The sequence below is a fragment of the Aythya fuligula genome, chromosome 10 (assembly GCF_009819795.1).
Source record: "Aythya fuligula isolate bAytFul2 chromosome 10, bAytFul2.pri, whole genome shotgun sequence".
Taxonomy (NCBI): Eukaryota; Metazoa; Chordata; class Aves; order Anseriformes; family Anatidae; genus Aythya; species Aythya fuligula.
In genome coordinates this window covers 8,260,768-8,282,553 of record NC_045568.1, presented here as the reverse complement: position 1 = coordinate 8,282,553, position 21,786 = coordinate 8,260,768, and the positions used below count along the sequence as shown (strand labels likewise).

At 40.4% G+C, this 21,786-nt stretch overlaps 1 protein-coding gene across 4 annotated transcripts in view; it reads left to right on the top strand.

The window, feature by feature from the left end:
• The window catches only part of PFKFB4 (6-phosphofructo-2-kinase/fructose-2,6-biphosphatase 4), a 47,188-nt gene that overhangs the window by 13,735 nt on the left and 11,667 nt on the right, over positions 1-21,786 (top strand). For 2 of the 4 annotated variants that reach the window (XM_032193941.1, XM_032193944.1), the window contains exons 1-12: positions 177-313; positions 7,012-7,128; positions 10,151-10,247; positions 12,564-12,630; positions 13,937-14,011; positions 14,910-14,966; positions 15,290-15,411; positions 17,087-17,294; positions 17,872-18,018; positions 18,623-18,727; positions 20,413-20,542; positions 20,935-20,997. In XM_032193941.1, coding sequence (XP_032049832.1) covers positions 202-313; positions 7,012-7,128; positions 10,151-10,247; positions 12,564-12,630; positions 13,937-14,011; positions 14,910-14,966; positions 15,290-15,411; positions 17,087-17,294; positions 17,872-18,018; positions 18,623-18,727; positions 20,413-20,542; positions 20,935-20,997 — 1,300 coding nt within the window. In that variant the 5' untranslated portion in view covers positions 177-201. Of the gene's footprint in view, positions 1-176; positions 314-6,159; positions 6,182-7,011; positions 7,129-10,150; positions 10,248-12,563; positions 12,631-13,936; positions 14,012-14,909; positions 14,967-15,289; positions 15,412-17,086; positions 17,295-17,871; positions 18,019-18,622; positions 18,728-20,412; positions 20,543-20,934; positions 20,998-21,786 lie in introns of those variants that run through there. The other 2 variants (XM_032193943.1, XM_032193942.1) reach the window with 2 other exon arrangements.

Genomic DNA, 21,786 nt, shown 5'->3' with positions numbered 1-21,786 from the left:
ATCCACATCCTTCTGTCCCGGCTGCGCTGTGAGGGCCGCCTGGTCCCAACCGAGCCCGCTGGCAGGCAGGTGGCGCCGCCGCCATGACGGGGCCTCGCTGCCCGCCCTCACGGCGGGGGCTCGAGGCTGTGAGGGGCGGGCCGGGCCGGGCCGTGCCGTGCCGGGGGGGCGGCGCCGCCGGGAGCCGGGAGGCGACCGAGGATGGCGGCGGCGGCGGCGTCGCCGTCGCGGGAGCTCACGCAGAACCCGCTGCAGAAGACGTGGGAGCCCTACGACAACGGGCTGCCGGCGGGGCACAGCGCCCAGCGCGGCGGTGAGCGGGGCGGGCACCGAGCCCCCGAGCCGGGGTGGTGGTGGTGGGTGGGGGGCTGCTGGAAGGGGCATCGCGTGGGGCGTTTCTTGTGATCGCTGCGGTTCCGCGTTCGGTAGATGCTTCCAGAAGAAGGGCCTAAACATATTACTGTGCTGTTTCTTAAAGCCGGTGCTTTATCGGCCATCTGGCGCGGGAGTTAATGGCTCCTCGTATTGCGGGGCTCGGAGGGGTTGGGCTGTGGCGTTTGTTAGCAAGCTGCCTGGCAGCGTGTGGTGTGTTTTCATGCTTCTTTAACTCTTATTTAGGTCTCGCAGAGGTTTCGTTCCCCCCTTCCAGGTTGCGGCGGCCCTGCAGACAAAAGGGGCTTTGTGGCGAGCTGTGCGCGGTTGTCACGCAGGACGCGCTGTGGGCTCCGCCGCCGTGGCAGGCGGCCACGGGCTTCTCCTTCGTTGCGTTGCTTTTCAGCCTGTGCTTAAAAAAGGACAAAAAATAAATAGCCTAAACCGTCTGGATTTCTGCTGGGTAAGCAGGCTGGTGTTTCGGTGTGAAACGTTGCTCCAGCATCTGCAGAATCGCAGGCACTAACAGGAGAATGCCGCAGTAAGGAAAGGTTCGGGAAGTGTGTGTGGTTGCTGTTGTAAGCAGGCAAAGGAGAACGCCTCATTTTGGCTGTAACACGGCAGCTCTTCTCCAAACAAAACAGCATTTATTACGGCTTTGATGCAAACACTGTGCTTTACCAATACGTGAATACAAATAAAAGAACCAAGTCTGAAATCGCGCATTGGTCACGTGCAGCCTGGTGACATATGGAGTCTTCCTGATGGAATTATGTAGTTTCTCTCAACTAAGAAATCAGATTTTTAAAATTTATTTCCCAAGTCTTCTTATTTTTGTAGACTTTCAGTAATCTTTGGATGCCCATGACTCATTATAAATGAGAAGCCTTTTAGCTAGAAAGCCAGGTTTGGAGATAGTTGGTTGTTTTTTTTTTAATCCTGCTTGTATTTGCTCTCACAGTGTACCTCCGGTACGTCTCCAGCCATTTGTGCTAGCCACTAAGTTCAGGCAGCCTAGAGAGGGGCAGGACTTGCTCTCCTGTGATAAAAGCCATCTCCCTTTCATCAGCCTGCTGAGAACATGCTGTAGTTTTTCTTTTGTCCATGTCCTTTATCCCCCATGCCTGCATAGGACGTGTCGCCTCGTGCTCCGATGGGCATCATGACCCACAGGCCCTGTGGCCAAGCTGTGGGACTCAGCAGTGCCCTGCTGGTGCGATGCCTTGGCAGTGCTGGGTTGACCAGTTCCAGTCCTCTGCTGTTGCCTGTACCCGGGTTAGGATTATTGCTCAGAAACGGTGAGCTCCAGTCTAGAGTAGTTTGCTGGTCCTCAGCTTCCTGGTGGGTGCAGTGAAGCTGGTTGCTCTGACATCTCTGTTTCTTGGCTAAGCAAGATGAACTCCTCAAGTGTCTTTCTGGTTGAGTTTTTAGTTCATCGTACTGCTTATGACATTGACCTGCACCACCTGTTAGTCTTCATTGTTCTAGAAGGTGGCTGAGCAGAACTGTGCATACTTGCAGGGGAGGACACAGCAGATCTGTGTTCAAAGGGGCTTACCTACTCTTAAGTGTTTTTTCTGCGTTTTTCTAAAAGTTTAACAGCTGAAATTATCTGAGGAAGAAGAAACCTGGTTAGGTGTGTCTGGGTTGTAGCTGTTGCAGGTCTTTGAAGCACTGGTTCTTTTAGTCTGTGCATCAGACAGTCAGATCATCAGTCTTTGAGGAAGATCAAGGAGTTCTGACTGCATGTACCCTACCCAGCAGACTGCGCTTTTACAGCTGCTAAGATGAGGAAAATAGAGATAATTATTCTAAAGGACCTACCAAAGTAAGACACGGGCAGTAGAGATGTTCATTTCTACTGATAGCTTCCACTCATCTTCTTGTGGTCTGTTGTTAAAAGTTTTGTCTCTAAATGGGTTGCGCCGGAGCTACTCTTGGCATTGGCTGTTGGACTTCTACAAGCTCAATGAATGGGCTTCAAGCACAGGAATTAAACATAAATAGCAAAGTATGCTACAGCGAAAGCTGTTCTGAGAGACCAGCAGAGGATGTTTACAGAGTGGCAGATAAACGTTGAGCTTCCTATGGTTAAAGATTATTCCCCCCCAGCTGCGGTTAACAGCTCTGTTTTCCCAGAGCTGGAATTTGGTCCTTCTAAAGAGTTTTATTTGCTGTTCCTACAGCAGTGTGGATGTACATCAGGTCCAAAAAGAAACAAGGAGTATCAAATTAAGGTCATCTTTGCTCTAGAGAACTCTGCCCTGTGAGCTGACACTGCTTTTACGTGTCGGTAGTCCCAGCCCTAGGAACTGAAGATGGAGAAAGTGAATGAGGTCAGGATGTACAACACGGCAATCACTGGTGGCGTCAAAGCTGTAGGAAGCAAATGTTAGCCCAGAGCAAGTGGGTGGCAGAGCTGCTGCGAGCAGATGGTGGCACAAGGCTGGCCGCCAGAGGACAAGTATGAATCCCTCGTACCAAAGTGCTGTTTGAAACCAGTGGCGTGGAAAAAAGAGAGGGGAGAAATAGAAGAGGATGGACTCCTTCAGGTATAGGAGAGGGAGGAAGAGCACCAAATGGGGAACTTTTCACTGCAACATGCAAAGAAGGATGACAAACTGTTGGTATTGATCAACAGGAAAAGGAAAATAATTAGTTAAATTGGATAAATGATATGGGAAAACATGTGAGCCTGGTGTGGTTTGGAAGAGTGGTTGTGTTGGCATATAGTTAAAGGTATTTGTGTGTGAGCCTCTACATAGTACAGGAGCAGGCCTGGCATTGAAGGCCATTGCAACAGCAGGAATCCTTCAGTAAACTTCACATGGCTAACTAGAGCAGCCTAATACAAAAAAACTACCTCACTGTAAATATTAACAAATATGGGGAAAAAAAAGTCTCATTTTAGGTGAAAAGGGATAGTTGATAATATGGTAGGTAGTGGATGAACTTGAAAATAATCAACTCTGTTTTCACGTGATGATGCAAACTTGGAGGGCTATTGAAATTCTGCGCAGCTGATCTAGGACATACAGTGTCCCAGCTCAGATTCAAAACCTTCTTCAGTATCTTGCATTATTTCACAATAAGAGTCTTAAGAGGCAAGAAATTAGAATGTAGTTTATTTTTTCCTTGACTGTTCAGTGTATAACATTAGAAGGAAAGGCGGTTGTAATTTTACACTGAGATGCAGCCTGCTGTGTTGTTCAGTGTATATTTTTAATTTTTTTAGCTGAGGTGATGACTTTGCTTAAATTTTGATATTTGATTTTAATGTGCTTTGTCACTTGGCCATTTCCCTTCACTGACTGCTGTTGTGCGTTCTTCACAAGGTTCTTTACTGAGAGGGTGGTCGCGTGCTGGAACAGGCTCCCCAGGGACATAGTCACGGCACCGAGCTTGTCACGGTTTAAGGAGCATTTGGACTGTGCTCTTAGTCATATGGTCTAAATTTTTGGGTAGACCTGTGTGGAGCCAGGAGTTGGACTAGATAATGATCCTTATGGGTCCCTTCCAACTTGGGGTATTCCATGACTCTGTGATTCTGTGTGTGTGTGCTTGTTGTGTCCCCTCAGTCAAAAAATACATTTCCTTTGGATGCTGCTGTTTGTAAGCTTGCAACATTATGTGTATGTGTTGCAAACATATATTTTCAAGAAAAAAAAAAGAATAAAGCAGTAGAGCATCTTCCTTATGTGACAGCATACAGCCCTCGAAGTTTTGTTTTGCTGTTCTGACTGTGTATGTTCCTCTAGCAAAATTAATTAATGTTGATGCCTCATCCCAGGTCGGCGCTGGCAGAAACCCTCAGGGTTTATCTTCCTGAAGTGGTGTTAAAAAATGAGTTGGGTTTCTTGAGAGCAGATTGTGCCTTGTTTCTGCAGCTTGCAATTATATGCTCCTTTTGCTTTTGTGCTGCAAGCTTTTCTTCGGTGAAGTGAATGATGGAGGGGTGCCATGTAAAGGGAAGTTGAGCATTGTGCCATTGGGAAAGATGTTAAACCATAGAGGCTTTTTTATTTGGGGAGTTAGTCATATGCTACTTGTGTGGTTGTGATTTTTTTTAATCAATTCACATCCTCATGTCAAATTTGCTTATGTTCCTTTAAAGGAAAGGGTGAGTTTTGAGACACTGACATTTTAAATGTCATTTGAATGAATGTTCTTTCCCACTTGCAGTAATGAGCGTTTGCAACATTATTGAGAAAGTTGCAATCAGATAACATGGAGGATACTTGAAATAACTTTGAGTGTTGGGTAGATCTTTAGAACTTACCGTTTTGCTTTAGACTTGACTATTTTACTGAGCTAATGAGCAAAATTCAGCCTTTTGAGCTATACAAGATGATAAGGAAGGAAAGAAAAACCAGTGTTTGTTGTGCTGAGTCTTACCTGTGTTTATAATGCTACAGTGAGGCAGAGAAGGAATAAAAACATTGCTGGAAGAGGACACTCAGGCAGCCTGGCACCTTGTCAGAACAGGAATGCCACTTGTTAGATCGGGACCAGCCAGTAAGTCCCTTGGGTTCTGCCCTGGGGTCACACACTGAGCAGCTGTGCAGAGAGATCAGAGCAGCAGATGGGACTTGTGTGCTAATCTGTCCCCATAGGCCTCGGACACAGGCAATTTTGTTGGGTTTTGTACATTCTGTGAGGAAATCTGTGTGAAAATGCACATGAGGTGCCAGGCTTGGGCAATAAGTGGGAGAAAGCATCATGAGATGGGTAGATTTGTGTGGCCTGCTACAGGAAAATGAAAAGAGTTGAGGTAGGCTGGGTATAATGTCAGCTGGTAAATTCTGCTCGGCCCGGTTGGGAAGCCAGTGTGGCTTACACAGGTTCATTGGAGAGCAAGTGGACCTGAAGCACTGTGTGCAGACTTTCTGTGCAGGTCCTGATTTTTCGTATTTCACTGCAGTATTACTCTGGATGATTGTTTAAAACTCAAGCTGGGTATCTCAGATGAAGGACCTTTCACATTGGCTTCAAAGGTCGATGACTTCCCTTAAAACTTCTAGGGGCTCTGGTTTTCTCTCACCACATTTATTTATTTATTTATTTATTTATTTTGTGCCTGCAAAACCAGAAGCAAAGCTGTTAAGCTCAGTAAGCACTGTCCTCTTTGCACCTCCTAGACTTTGTTTCCCCAGAGCCTGCCTTCCTCCTGGAGTCAGAGTTCCCAGGCACGAATGTGGGACAAAGAGGAAGACGGACAAGAAAATGTAATCCTTCTTCATAGACTTGGGCACAGCAAAGTTAACTTTTAGGGCTTTTATCAGTGTTCTTCTGGAGACCTGCATGTGTGTGGATGGATCTGCTTTGGTTTGCATTCAGTCCCTTGTCACACTCATTGCATGGAGAGTAGCCTCTCTTTCACGGGTTTGAGGTTAAGTACACCTTTTGCCTGCTCTCCTGTGAGAAGTGGTGTTGTGTCCTTTTCTTCCCATGTGTGTTTAAGAAAGTGCATCTGTCTTAGCTAATTTGTTCGTTCTCTTCTGACGGACTTGCTGTGCAGGATTTATATGTGTAACTTAGTGGGATGGGACTTTGGGTGAGTCCAGGCTTTGGGAATCTCAGGCAATCTCAGTGCAGCAGAGCTCAGTTACACATTACGGTGAGACACTGAGGTTTAGTCTCTTGGAGGGAATGGGCTCCTCAATGGAGAGACTGAGGAAACTGGTGCACATCTGATTGTGGTATGCAAGTTAATGCCCTTTGAAATACAGAATGTGGACGATCTGTGAGCCACTTTAATATCTTCTTTCTTTTTAGGCAGTTCCTTGTAGCGGTGATAGATTCATGCAAGGTATCCATAGTTTTGTACCATTAAAACATGCAAAACCCTTGTCATTTGAAAGGAATGCCTCAAGGTGTTCAGATTATAGACACAAATTCCTCCAACTTTGTTCAGTGATTTTTTTTTTAATTAAAAACTCTCTCTTTGATTTAAGAGTGATTATGTATATCTGTACATCCAATGATTGTGCTTCATAGCCTAGCATACTCATGCTTTATGTATTCTACTAACCAACCAAGAGCAGTTAAATTGTGCTGTTTCAAGAGAGGTTTTTTGTTAACAATATTTGAAGGAGAAATCATAAATACTGAGCACCTTGTCACACCATAATGTACTAAGCTGCATATGTCATCCTTGCTTTTCTCCAAACCAAGAAAAGGTTGAACAGTGTTGAGGTGGTGTCCTAGGGATTTAAAAGTTATCTTAGAAATTGTGTACACCTTGCAGTTTCCTTTCAATGCAAGCACTGAACTGAGGTGCATAGGGGCGTATGAAGTCCCTAAGAAGGTCACATCTGTCCTTTTTGCTGTTGTTTTTGTATGTCTTAAACCATAGCTGAAAAAACAGTTGTTTCTCGTCTTCTACCCATATACAACTTGTGTGTCCAGCATTGTACTGCCACTGGTTTTCCTTTCTGAAATTCCACACAGCCTACGAATCCCAGTTAGGTCCACTGTCCTGCTTAAGAAACCCCTGAAACAGGGCGACAATGTGCATGAGCTGCTTGAACAGTCACTTCCTCTGAGAGCACACGGATTGTAATTTGCTGCTGCAGTATAAGCTTTTGCTTTGTGGGAATGTTACTGCTAAGTAACTGTCTTCTTGGTTTTCTGTTTCAGTATGTATGACCAACTGCCCTACTCTGATTGTCATGGTGGGTCTGCCAGCAAGAGGAAAAACCTACATCTCGAAGAAGCTGACACGATATTTAAATTGGATTGGAGTGCCTACAAAAGGTGATGGACTGACTTTTGTTTGCATCAGAAGTGCAGGGGTGAGGTTAGGCGTTTTATAACCCTAATTCCCAATAATTTTGTTGCCCAGATTGACTACTTAGAATCTGTCTGCTTTTATTTTTATTTTTATTTTTATTTTTATTTTTATTTTTATTTTTATTTTTATTTTTATTTTTATTTTTATTTTTATTTTATTTTTATTTTATTTTTATATTTTAAAGTAATACACTGTAAAACATCTGTTTAGATGTTTATTGATCAAGTTCTAGTGGCTGTTCGTTTACCTCCATATTCTGACAGACGCCTAAATCAACAGTGCCCTTTTCCCCTTAACACTTTGGTTCTTCATTTGCTCCCCCCCCTTCTCTGTATGGGGCTGAAAAGGAAGCTTGTTTACAAGCTGATGAGCAGTCAGCACTTCTGGGTTAAAGTTCTGGCTTCTCCATCTTCTTTTCTCTGTGAACTTTGTGCAATGTGTAATTCTCAGTTAAACAATGTGTTGTTACGCAGTATTTGTGGAATAGGTTACAGCTGTGTCTTTGAACATAAAGAGTGCAAGGAACTGAACCAGTCTCATTCTCTTAAGGACTTTATGTGTGTTTTGAGTGGGAAGCAGTGGCTTAGGCTGGTTACACCGTGGCTATGTGCTCGTGTTGAGCATTCTACTATGTGAACTTTGAAAAGCAGAAATGTAGTACCAGGCAACAAATAAAATATTGTCCACATCTGACTCAGTGGCTGGTTGAACATATCCTGAATAAAGTAAAATAGGTAGCAGTGGACTGTTTCAGTTATAGGAAGCAGCACATCAGAAAATATCTGTGCCTGTGCTGCTTAACAAATTGTTACAACACCGATGCCTTTCTTTACAAAAATACAGAACATGAAGTTAGTACATGGGCTTCCATCCTAGGTTGCTGGTTATGGTTTGCCTTTGTTAGAAAGTGTGACGGGGTTTTCTTAGAAAACCACAGTCTGATAACTGTGGTCATCAGTGATGCAATGTTACTGAAGCCAAGATCAATTTAAAATACCTCACTGATGGACCGGATCGCACACGGCATCATGCTTCCTGTTTGGGACTGAATCGAAGAGTGATATGTGATAGCTATCGAGTTTTACTAACATCTGTTATCCTCTGGCTCTTAATGCATTAAAATTAGTAAAAAAAAAAAAAAACTTAATACAGTTTTTATCCTCAGACAGATGGTTAAAATTATTAGTTCATGTAAACCAGAGAAAAGATAAATGCCGTCTTTTCATGTAACATGCATTAAGCAAGCTGCAGAGTTCAAGAACAAACCCTGCAGGTAAATAGCCCAGGGTTGATGTTATTTAAATTTTTTAAGCCATCAGTTCTGTTTTGTCTTTTGTTCCTTCCAAAATCCTTTGTCATTAAGAATTTTAAATGCTTAAAAACACAAAGGACTTCTGTCTGGGCTTTTTGAAGGAAATGAGGTCAATTAGATGCCTGAATAGAATTGTATTTCAGTGTGGATTTTAGATACTGAACCTTCGGAAGCTTTTTGAATAGTTTTAGCTGTGTGGTAGTTGTGATAGCAGTTAGCATTGTAAAACTCCACAGAGGTAGGTGCTAATAATAAGGACGAAAGATTATGTCACCAGATAGCACTTTTTCCTTTGTTGTGCATGACACTGCTCTTGCAGTAGCTATTATTTGATATAAAAATATTCATTTTCGTTTATTTAAAGGGCCATGATTTGGCAACATGGGCCATCTGAACTTCTTGCATTTTCTTCTTTCTTTCTTTTTTTTTTTTTATTCTTACAAGGAATCACCTTTTCCTGTAGCCAGTATGGCCAGTGCTCATTAAGCCTGTCACAGAATAACCTGGTTTTGGTTTATACTATAATCCACCTCATACATCAACATTGTAGAATTCAAACAAAACTCAAATTTGAGGGGACAAATAATGATTATTCTTTATCCTCTCCTTGCCTTCATCCACACAGCAGTCTATATGCTTCTGTCAGGAGAATTTAAGATTGAGCTTTTTAATCCTGTGTCTTTTTTTTTTTTTTTTTAATTCTTAATTTCATTTCAGTAATGATGTCTGTTATTTCTTTCCCTAGAAATGAAGTTGGGCAAGTAGTGATACCTTGGCAGCTTCTCAGAGTACTTGTCTGATCTAACATTAAACAAAAATGCTTAGCAGTTCAGCAGAGAAAACCTATAGGTCAGAAAACAAGTTAAACATTAATTACATTTCAGAGACCTACTTTAAGAGCTGTTGAGTGAAGTTAATTAGGGTACAATGTCATTGCCTGCTGTGCTGCAAAACAGAGCTGCCTTGCCCTAATCCCCTCTCTGATACAGGGTGACACGTAGACACACGTAGACCTTTGCCCAGATAAGGAATAGCTTTTCTTTGACCACCGCTAACAGATGATAGTAAGATTGTGTTCAGTACTTATAGTGACATTTCCCCCAATTTAAGCATTTAAAATATTTTTGGTTGTTGTTTTGTTTTAGTGAAAGGAACAGGGGTTGTGAAATGGTATATACTGATCCTTAAGGAGTAGAACTATTTTAAGGAGCAAGGTCCTTAAGAAATTGTTTCCACAACTTGAGTGTCTTTTATCAAAAGCAAGGTGGGCTAGTCCTGTATAGAGCCCTTCCTTGCTTAAATAAGAGCCGAAAGCTTTGGGAAGTGCTGTCGGAATATTGCACATATGTGCAGAAGGGAAAAGCTAGATTATTTGTAGACTACTGAAATAGACTTCCAGCCACCCTCACAAAACAGGAAAGGAGATTTTTATTGTTGTTCAGGCGAACTGGCAGAGAGAGGCATAGCCATATGGTCAAGTGACTCCACTGAAGCTGCCTACAGCTCAAATATGCTTTTGCCATTTCTATGGTCTTCATATTTAAAAGGAGAAAAAAAAAAGCACACTGAATTATTTTATCTTCTCAGGTAGTTTGGTTTCAAAGCTGTCATAACATTTATCCTTTTTATATGAATGCTGTTAGTTCCCACTAACACTGTTTTCTTCTTGGCAGAATTTAATGTCGGTCAGTATCGTCGAGATTTGGTGAAGAAATATAAATCTTTTGAATTCTTCCTGCCTGACAATGAAGAAGGCTTGAAAATCAGGAAGTAAGTTTTGAATGTGTTTGGCTATACAATGCGAATTGTATTATAATGGTACTCTGTAATTTGCTCTTGAATACTGCTTTGAGTTTCATTTTTGTATGCTTCAGAAGACCCTTAAGAGACTGCAATATGAAATGTCAAGGAAAAGAAATCTAGAAGGGATGGAAAAGTGATTTGTTTAGACTCCTTAAAACCTAGGATATTTTTTTCCTAACTGCTTCAGTTGAAGCATCAAAATATGCAGAAGGTAAATACTCAAACTTGATTCCTTTTGGCCTTTTGGTAAGCTGTTGTTGATACGGATATTTCAGGAAATTTTCTCACAAAACAAAGGAGAATTTTTTTTTTTTTTTTTTTTTTTACCTCTTTGTCAGGTACCAGTTACTAGGCGTGACCTTTTCACTATCTAATTCCTATAATGCCGTTTCAGAATGGTTGTGTGGATTATAAAGAAAAAGAAAAATCACAGAGCTCCTTTTCTTTCAGGATTGCATACTGGGATTTTTCACCTGCAGTACTTTGAATGTATTTGTCATTATCCACTCAAATGAGCAGGAGTGACGCACTAGCACTCTCTCCCTGAGATTGTCTTTTTACCCTCCACACAGGTACTCCATGCACTTAGCCCATTGCAGTGCCTGAGCAGCTGCAATACTTTGCTAATATTGTACAAAGGAAGGTGAGCTTGGGGTAAGCATTTGTGCCCACAAGCACTTGAGGCTCCCCTCTTTCCTGGAAAGAATCTGCTCTTCAGTGTAGAGAAAGTACCTTTGGAAGAAAGGATAGAGGAAGAAAAGATCAGAGCTAGGGGGAGCTGCCTTTCTTATGGAAGATTCAATAGGATGATCTTTTGATTTTCTTCATTGTACATTTTTGTATGCTCAGGAGAAGAGTTAGTACACCATGAAGTGATAAGAAAAAGAGTTTCTAGAGGAATGTAAATGTCATTTGTTGAGGCTGGTTAAAATACAGTGTATTTTGTTTTTAGTTGTTTCAGGTCAAGCATCAAAAATACCTGGATCTTCCTGCTGTCTGGACTTTGTTTTGTGGCTCCCCTTCTGCTTGTCCTCTTTCTCTTCTCCCTTCCTTTCCACTTCAGCAGCAATTAAGGACTGCTATAACCTGCATAAAAGCTTCTGAACCTTTGTAGATGAGTGGTGCATTAGCCTTGCTAGCATCTGCCTTTTGCTTAGTGGTAGAAAGAAACCTTTATGTGCCTCCATGTCACCTATTAGACTAAATGGTGGGGAATAGCCCATGAAATGGGCTGTGTGAGCTAATCTGCCTAGTTAGCAATGAGTTTATATTTATTTAGTGAAGATTTGACTGATGAATCTCAGTTCCTGACATCTGTTAGCCACACTAATGTGGAAATACTGTCAGGATTGAAACGTTTTCTTTTTAAAATAAAGTTCTGCATTCAGAACATACATAAAGAGAGTGGTGCATTTCAGTCTGGAAGTTAGAACAGAGTAGTAATGCACAGAAAGGCTGTTGAAATGGGCAGATTCTTCTGTTGGCCCTTCAAACAGATTGTCGTTCTTTGAAATAAATGGGGCGTTGCTCTATTAATGAGCAAATCATACACAATATTAATTTTGCCCACAGTATTACTTATATGTTACAAATCATAATGGACTTTGGAGATAACACCAATGCTGGGCAAATAGGAAAGTTGATAATGAGTTTATCCCTGTCCAGATTTAGCACAAGTATGAAGTGTTGGGGTTGGATTTTTTTGGTGTTTGTTTCTTCAGCAGTCTCCAGTACAAATTACATTGGGTTGGTGATTACAATGGGGTATTATTTTCATGTCTCTCTCTCTCTAATACTTGACACTAACTTTGTTTTGCTCTCTGTTTCAGCAGATTTTTTGCCATAAGCAATTTTTACGCAATAGTTAACAAGAGAAGCAAATTACTGAAAAATGCTTGTAAGGTCTATTGTGGCCTCAAGTTGAAATGAATGTTGAAACAAGATGAAAGGCTGAAGTTAATTTTTTTTTCTTTTCTCTTTGAGAATCAAACTAGGAAGCAACTATCTGTGAGTAGCTGTTGGCTATTCTGTGTTGATGTCTAGCTGTATTGGTTGCCCAGAGGAGCATGGGACTGCTCTTTTAGGCAGATAGCCATCACCATATTTCCTTACTAGGGCTTTGTTCACCTTTGTCGGTTTTCTCCTGTTTCAAAGAGGGACTGATTGGCAATATGTGTTTTTGAGGGAGTTGATGTAATATTTCCAGGGCACTTTGATCTCAAGGCATGAGTGATAAGATGACTTCTACTAGCATTTGAATTGTCTTTTTTTTTCATTCTTAAGACAGTGTGCCTTAGCAGCGCTGAATGACGTCCGACAGTACCTCAGTGAAGAAAACGGGCACGTGGCTGTAAGTTTCTTGATGAAGACAAATTCTTGAGATCTTTCTCTACAAAACAGTGTCTCTCGGCTGGGTAATATGCAATCTGAGTTATTCCAGTATTTCTTCAGTATATCAGATTTTCTTCTTCTCTTGTAAATTAGATCAGCCTTGTTGCTGCAATGAAAGAAGCACTGAAGTTTAGGGTGAGGATTATACTGGGCAATCACCTTTGATTTGAGGTGTTAACTGGGGATAGGATGACACTAATAAAATTGTCTACCTTCTCTACTCTATGTAATGTTCTGTTAAACACATCTGTACATCTGTTTTTTTGTGTTTGTTGTTTGTTTTTTTTTTTTTTTTTTTTTTTTTTTTTTTTTTTGCACTTGTTTTTATTTGATAGTTTAGTGTTTCGAGTGAATGGTAATGACTTATTGAACAAAAAGCATCTTCAGTATTGCTAGGTAGTTTTGTTATTGACACTGAAGAAATCTCTGAAGAGAGCAAAAAAGACTCAGTTTAAATTATGGTATATCTGAGTATTTAACAGGATGCAAAATATAAGAATTTCAACAAACTACACTGTTGTGTATGTTGTACATTCACCTGAAATATATAACATTGCTTTTTTAAAGACTGTACTGACACAACTCTGGTGTTTTTATGAACTAACAGGGAAAACCATTAGCTACAATTACAAGTTCTGTTGTGCCTATGAGGTAAACTTTATACTGTGGTAAAATGCTGGTATGTTCAATGCTAAACATATTTTCTCAGAAAAGCCTCTGCATTTTTCCTTATAATTCACAGACAGGATTTGCTAGTCTTGCAGGTCTTCTGCATAGTTTTACACTTGTATTTTCAGTATCATTGATTTCACCATCTTTTTTATGTATTCTTTGGCTTGTTTTCAAGCCATTAAGCTGTTGAACTGAGGCACCTTTTAAGAGCCACAGCATTAATCTCTGACAAGGGACTGTGAAAATTCAAAGATTTCTTTCTGTGTATCACCAAGAGAAGCTGCTATAGAAATGTAATGTAGCCTCCATTTGTGATCATCTGTGTTCAGACTGAGATATGTAAGAAGAGCATGGCCTTGAGTCAGATAAAATAAATTTATTTTCATAATTACGTCTTTTTTTTTTTTTTTTCTGGGAATAGCAGTGTCTTGACTTAATAAAAGGTAGCAGAATGAAGGGAAGGGAATTATTTTTGTTGCATTCCTTCACATTGAGGGATTTTGAACTCTTGTTTTTGTTGTCACTGACCATTTTTCACAGGCTATGATGCTTTTCTAATTCTTCCCTTGCTCTTTCTCTGTAATTATTTTTAGGTCTTTGATGCTACAAATACAACTCGAGAACGTAGAGAAACTATTTACAAATTTGGAGAAGAAAATGGGTATAAGGTGAGTCAAAAAGCAGAAATGTTCTTAGTTAATGTCTGGACAAGCATGGCGGTGGTAGTTTTGCCCCATCGCCCTGTCTGTAGTCTGAGTTTAGACGTGCACTAGCATTAGGCACATCACTGCTAGATGTACAGTCAGTGTGGTGTTTTGTGTCCTCAAGCATTGCTTGTGATGAAAAGTTGCCCCATGTTCATTTTTCTTGTCTTTTAATGTGTACTCTTCGGAGCTAATCTCTTTCATGCTAGGGCTTCACTTGCATTGTTCTGGAGGTGTAATTATTAGCACACTGTTAGCAAGAGCTATTAAAGCTGTGGTTCTTAGTGTTGGCCAGGTTTTTCCTGCAGAAACATGTAGGGAAATCTGCGTTAATTCCATGCAAACCAAAGACTTCCTGTGTCTTTCTGCCTTCTGTCCAGGATTGTTTTGCATTTAGCTGTTTACAGCAAATGGAAGATTATTAGTAACCTTGCATCTCCACAAACCTTTGAGACAGCCAAGCAGAAACCTCTTGAGTGAGACTACTCCATTAATTGAAAGGTTCCCACTTTATTATTTCAGAAGTGTCAGTTACCGTTTGTATGGCTGAACTTACATCCTCTCCATTTATTTCTCCGTCTTCAATCCTAAATTATTCTCACTCCAAAATGTTTCCACTTACAAGCATTGATGGGGCAAAGGGTGTAAAGCATGACGCTTCAGGGAACTGTAAGCCATCCATTTCTGCTGAAAGGGCCTGGAGAAGCAGACCTTCTGAGTCAATGGAGGAAAGTCCAAAGCAAGCGCTATTAGAAAAGAGCATAGAAGTGGTCAGCCTGCTGCTTGTCCATGTTGGTCTCCATCCAATTTATCTTCTTTTCTTCCTTCTTTCTGTACATGTGACTTCCTGTTCGGGCTGAAGACTTTTTTTGTGGAGTCAGTTTGTGTAGATCCAGAGGTCATTGCTGCAAACATTGTGGTGAGTACAGGAAAGTTTGCTTTAACTGCTCTAAGTCAAAAGGTTTAAAGTACCTCAGTATGTATACAAGTACAATTGTAAGAACTTCCAGTAGCAAAAACTGTTAGCTCCCCTTAGTGCGATACTTTTCATTTATTTTCCTATCTGTATTTATCCCAGAAGTTAAATTCCGTGAATAACAAATCTTCTTGCTCTACATATGTTCTAATTAACAAAATAAATAAGTTTTTGTGTTGTGTTCTGCCCCTGCCCTCATTTACTTAAACTTCTATTAAAAAGGGAAATAAACTTATGTACTACTCTCCTGTTTTTGTTTTAAACAGCAAGTGAAGCTGGGTAGTCCAGACTACGTTGATTGTAGTAACGATGAAGCAACTGAAGATTTCATGAAAAGGATAGAATGCTACAAGAACTCATATGAGACGTTAGATGAAACTCTTGACAAGTAAGAGATTCAGTATTACAGTGATCACAACTGGGTTATAATAAGACATCTCATTAAAGGTTGGAGGATCCCATATTAGGGATGGGGGCTTTCTAGTCATGGTTTTCATGTCCTGACATCTTTTTCCACTGGTAAATGAGAGACAGTTGACTCTGGAGGTGTAGCCTGAAAGCTTGTTTGCTTGAGGGAAAATTGGCTTATGAGTTTATTCTGGGACAATGTTCTTCCTGATTTTCCTACTTGGAGAATGCTTTGATTTTTCTGGGATAAAACCACCATTTCTAAATGATTCCAGATGAGATGTACTGGTCAGTTGTTGCTTTTTTTTTAAAAAAAAAAATAAATATATATTTTTAATGTGTAGCAGGGGCCTGGGTGATTTGTAAGCATAACTTAATTTGTTGACATGGCTTGGATGAATTTGGAACACATTGTTCTTAAATGTGATTCCTAAATGTATTCATTTACCCTTGTAAATAATGCTGTACATGCAGGGTTGTGAGAAAGTTTCATATCTAGATTATCTGCCCTCCTGCCAAAGCATTCAATTGTTTTTCATTAACTTTCAACGTTATAAAGTAAGTTAGGGTCAAATCATGTGAGGATGAACCCTGTTTCTGTTGGTACAGTCCAGGATTTCATTTTGAGCTGCAGTCATACAAGGGGCTCCTGGTTTGTTTAAGGACCAGTGCTATAGGAAGGCTGAGCTACATTTTAATGTAATTGACTGTAAGCAATGTGAAGCTGGTTCATTTAGACCAGTTCATGCATGAAATGTCTGTGATGGACCTAACTGTTATGCCTGTGTGAAACAGTAATGATTAACTCCAAAGAATACAGTCAAAGATGAGATGATGATGCTTGTTTCTCACACCTCCATTTGGTTTTATTACAAATATTCTTGTGTTATTATAGTGTAATGTCTCATGCATCTCCAGAAAACAGTGGTGGTTATTTTCAGCTTATTTGACTTTTGTCCTCCTTTAAATTAGATGCTACTCTGAAATTGTAGCTTAGATGAGAAAGGATAAGGAAAGAAAATTGAAATTATAACCTCTCTGATGCTGAGAGAAAGTAGTGGGGTAAATTGCGGTACTGTTAATAAACGGTTGTTAGAGTGGTTGAGAAAATGTCCTGCTTCAGGCTAGTGCCTAGTCCTTCTGATGCTTCAGGTTTTCTGGAAGGGTTCCCAGAGACCATGACTTTATGAACTTGGGTGCAATCAGGCAAATAGTTGCTGTGGGAAAAAGCGTTTGTAACCTGGAGAAAAATATTGAGTATCATAAAACAGCTGGAAATCTTTTTGAAGCTGCTGCTGTTGAGTGCCTACACTGAATTTGCCTGTCAGTAGAGGGATGGTTTCCCAAGAACAGGATCTAGATTTGAGACACAGACTGCAAGTGAGGGGAACAAAAAAGGAATTTTGTGAGGAGCTCACATGTGGAAGAGGAATAGAATTAATCTTGTGCTTCCAGGGTACTGCGATGTTCCTGTCACCATTTGAGGATTATCCCTTAGGACTACTACATATTCCATGGGTAATGGAGGGTTTGTTTATTGCTTTGGCTTGTTTTCTCTGTGTTTTATAGTGAGAGAGGGCGTGGGAAGATTGTGATTATTTGCTAATAGGAACTATATGGAATCTTCATTTTTCATTGTTGTTTGCTTATGAAAGGGATCTTTCTTATATTAAAATTATGGATGTTGGAAGGAGTTACCTTGTGAACAGAGTGATGGATCACATCCAGAGCAGGATTGTCTACTACCTCATGAATATCCATGTGACTCCTCGGTCAATCTACCTCTGTCGACATGGAGAAAGTGAACTCAATCTGAAAGGGAGAATAGGAGGAGATCCTGGACTGTCTGTCAGGGGTAAAGAAGTAAGTACCTCCAGAAAAAGCATGCCTCTGGGTTTAGATTGTATCTCTGCATGTGTGTACAGCCTGTGCTGTGTAATTACAACTTTCTGCCTCTACACCCTTTTCCTCTTAACAGGTTAAAGATTTTATTAGCTGTGTACATGGATGGACACGCTTTTTGCTGTGATTTGGTATCAGCTCTTCTGTTTGTCATTGATTTAAATTCCTTTTTATCCTAGATCACAAAGAAGTTGTCAAGGAGGCCATAACTTGAATTATATTTTTGTAAATTCCTAACTTGTTTGATAATAGGGAAAATTCACAATTTAAAGGTGAAGGGAAAATTCCTGGAGATAAAGATAAGAATGGCCGAACACTTGTGTCTTCCTTGTACTCCTTTCCTTCCCTCCCCTGTTCCTCTTGGCTTAACAGAACATGTATTTTTTTTTTTTTTTAAATTATTTTTTTTAGGAAAAACTTGACAGATCGTGTAGAAAAGTTATAATGAGCTTACAGAGGCTAGAGCCTGCAGATTCCAAACTGAATGTAGTGTCCTGTTTCTGAGCCCTCATCCAGTGTCTCATGGTTTTTATTTCAGTTTGCCAAGAGCTTGGCACAGTTTATTAATGAGCAAAATATCAAGGATCTGAAAGTTTGGACCAGTCAGATGAAAAGGACAATTCAGACTGCTGAAGCTTTGGGAGTGCCTTATGAACAGTGGAAGGTTTTGAATGAGATAGATGCAGTAAGTCCATCTTTTGTAAACGTCTAAAATGTTTCTTTCTGTGCTAGGGATGAAGGAAATGTGTCACTTTATAATAGCATACCTTTTATGGGATAGAAATTCATTTAAGCAGTGTTTCCAAGACGCTAGAAAAACTAATTCCTGTTTAAATATTTTATAAACATGTAATAATTAATTTAATTTTGGTTTGACTTTCCTGGTAAAACATTCCCTAGTAGAATAAACAGTGCTAAGAAATTTTTGGTAGGGGGGGGATTGGAAAGAAAGACAAAACAAACAAACAAAACCAAACTGGTGGTTGGCACTTTCCAGCTGCATCTGTAAGATACAAAGGAGCTGTAACAGATAAAATGGAACCTTGCTCACATAGTGACCTTGCTTGCCAATATATGTTGCTTTACTCATAGAGTGATTTAGAAATTCATTGTAACGGTGTCTGGGTCCAGCCAGGTGTTGTATTTGTCATGCATGAAGATGTTCTAAGTGCCAGATTAAATGAAAACAATTGTCAAATGACATTTACATATGATCTTACTATCAGAGTAATATCTGCTTTCTGCATTGTTGGAAATGTGCATATTTTAATTATTTGTATTACCTGTAGGGCGTGTGTGAAGAAATGACATATGAAGAAATACAGGAAAATTACCCACTTGAGTTTGCACTGAGAGACCAAGACAAATATAGATACAGATACCCTAAAGGAGAGGTATGCTATTTTTTCTCCCAAGGTGACTGAATTCCTTGTCTTCTTGAGTGCAGGCATGCTGGTTTTAGGAAAGAGCAATGTTTTAAAGTTAATTAAAAGGTTGTCTCTGTCTCCAGGGGAAGGCACACAGAGATTTGTAAGGACGGAGCTTGAAACCATTTAGTCTGATTCAGGGCTTGAAAGAAAAAAAAAAAAAAGATTTAAAAAAACAGTTGAGGTATTTGGTCTTGTGAGCATCGTTTTGGTGCTGGTCCTGCAGTGATACTGCAGGAAAACTAATTGCAAAGTTTCAGCATATTGCACATGCAAACTATCAAGATTACCTTTAGATTACCTTTTCCAATTCATTGTTGTTATAGATGATAGTTGCTCTACAAGCAGTTAAGGCTGAAAAGCTACAGAAATCCATAGTCATATTGGTCTTTCGCTTTAATAAACTCCTTGCCTCTGGGAAAGTAACTTGCTGGCAGCTTTTCTAAAGCAAAGCCATTCCAGTGGAGCAATTACCAGATGCCACATGGCCTGGGTGTGGGTGCTAAAGGCTTAGGATTCAGGGCAGCGGGGCAGGAGAGTAATTGGAGCAGCTGTTCTGTCGTTCGTGTTGCACCCTTGGTAATGTGGAACCAGAGCTGTGAGATCTTTCCCTAGCAGTCAAGAGTAATCAGGGTGATGAGGGCAGCATGTGAGCATGTGCTTGCAGGTGTGACCCCTGTTTTACTAATGAGGCAATCATTCAGCTGCAAAGTTCTCCTAATCCATTGGAAGAAGTGTTTCTTTTTTTTGAAATGAAGTCGCCTCTGGGATGGTGGCATCTTGCAGCACTGTGTTGCCTCAAGTGGTCTGGTTGATCTTGGTGGTTGTCACGAGCAGCTTCCGTGCAGTGGGTACCGGTGGCTCCCATGACAAGGGCTGGATCAGCAGGCCCCACGCCTGTCTGGGATGAGGGGAAGGCCTTCTGCTGCCATCATTTCCTGCTCTGCTGGGCCCCAGCGACGTGTTGTGCTCCCTGCGTGTAATGCGTGACGCATCCTGGAAATATTGTTTGCTGTGCATGTGAAGATTAACTTGAGTGCACACGTATAGAAACCTTGGTGTTGACCTGCAGCAGCAGATTTGCTGTGCGTGTGCTATTCGGGACGTGGTGTGAGAGTGATCCTGCCTCCTGCTTTGTGACTTGAAGAGACGGTGGCTGCCATTGCCATACCAGTTTGTCTAGCCCATGGTTTGTTTTCAAAGGGCAGCCTGAACAAGTTAGGCTTTGTGAACTGTTTGTGTGATGGCTGTAGGCTGGGCTTCCCAGATTTGTGCTTGGAAGAGAGATGCTTTTGAAGATGAGGTATGGAAAATATTGTGCAAGACTTAACCTGTACATTTGCAGATGTTCTGAATTAAATTCTAGGGATTTTTTTTGGAAATTCACGAACATAGTGACTAATTTAATAAAGCCCTTCCATGAAGGGCATATATTTTTTTTAGTTATATGTGTACTCTTTGATATATGAAAGATCTAAATGGTGGTTTTTAATTTCAGGAAAATTATTACTGCAATAGTTGCCAGCATCCTAATATAACATTTAAAAAATGGCTAATGTAAAATTAAGTTCCAATGTATATACATATACCTGTTAAGTGTTCCCTTTTTAATATGCTATGGTTTTTTTCTTCCCTTGCTTCTCCATCCCCAGTCCTATGAAGATCTTGTTCAGAGACTAGAGCCAGTAATTATGGAACTTGAAAGGCAGGAAAATGTGCTTGTCATATGTCACCAAGCTGTCATGCGCTGTTTGCTTGCATATTTTCTTGACAAGCCTGCAGGTAAGTCTTCCTAGATAAGTTACAAATGGTCTATTTTCCTCTATTAAGTTAGTTTGAAAATTAATGAGTAAGGTTCCAAAACGTGAATTCCACCATGCCATGACGATAAAGGGAATTGTTTGTGCTAGGCAGGTATACAACTATAATTTTTGATATTTGATCTGCTCATGTAGCTTGGTAGGTGGTTTTATTGAGCTGCTTCTCACCTGAAATGCTGTGACGTTTGTTTTTCTACTCTGTCTTAATAGCATTTCTGTTGTATGCCAGGGAATAAAATAGATACACTGTCAGATAAAAAGAAACTTTTAAGTGATTGGCCTGTAACAGAATGATAGAGGTAATGTTTTTGTAATCTGTGTTTTTTATATATAATTTGGTGTTTCCTTTCTCAGAGCAACTGCCTTACCTGAAGTGCCCGCTACATACTGTCTTAAAGCTAACCCCAGTGGCTTATGGTAAGCAGAATTTCCAAAAAGACTAAATATAATGTTACTAATGTCTGTTCCATTGGTAAAATTTGTGAAGTATTTCAATTAAAACATCTATTTTGCAGTGAAAGAGAATCAAACAGGCCTGATTTTGCACGTCTGCCTGTGCAGCTTTGTTAGAATCAACTAATCTTTTATTTTCTTTGTGTTATGCCAAAAATATATATTTTTATTAGCGAGGGTCTGGAAGTACCAGTGGTTGAAGCTGCTAGTGGAAAATTGTCTTGGATATTCAGCTCATAGGCTGTTTCACTAACGTGTCTGGCAAAGTTGTCACTTAGCTCTGGTACAGTAAGATCTCAGTTTCTATTGATGTGTTTGAGGGTATTGTGTTTTAGAAAACAAGCAAATCTAAATTAATGTAGGTTTAACATATTATGAACTGTTCCCCTCACCCTTTAAATAGTTTTGTTCTGTCTTCCTGAAGTATTTGTTTGTAGACCTTCAGGAGCTTTTCTCGTTTGTTGCTGCTGGCATGTGCTTGTCAGCAGCTATTATTAGGGCTTAGCCTGGGGGCCTTAGCTGAGATTTGTTGCTAGCTTGTAGAGTTCAGGGTATGGGTTGCAACATGTACTTCTTACTGGTTGTAGGCTGCTTGCTAATTAAGTTTTGCTTTAAGTTTAGCATGTGCCTGCTGTTAATTTTCTTTAAGTGATGGCTTAATTGTATTTTCTGGTACTTAATCACACTTAAGACAAAGTACCCATGAAATACATTACCAAAAAAAAAAAACCAACCAACCAAAAACTAGTTGAG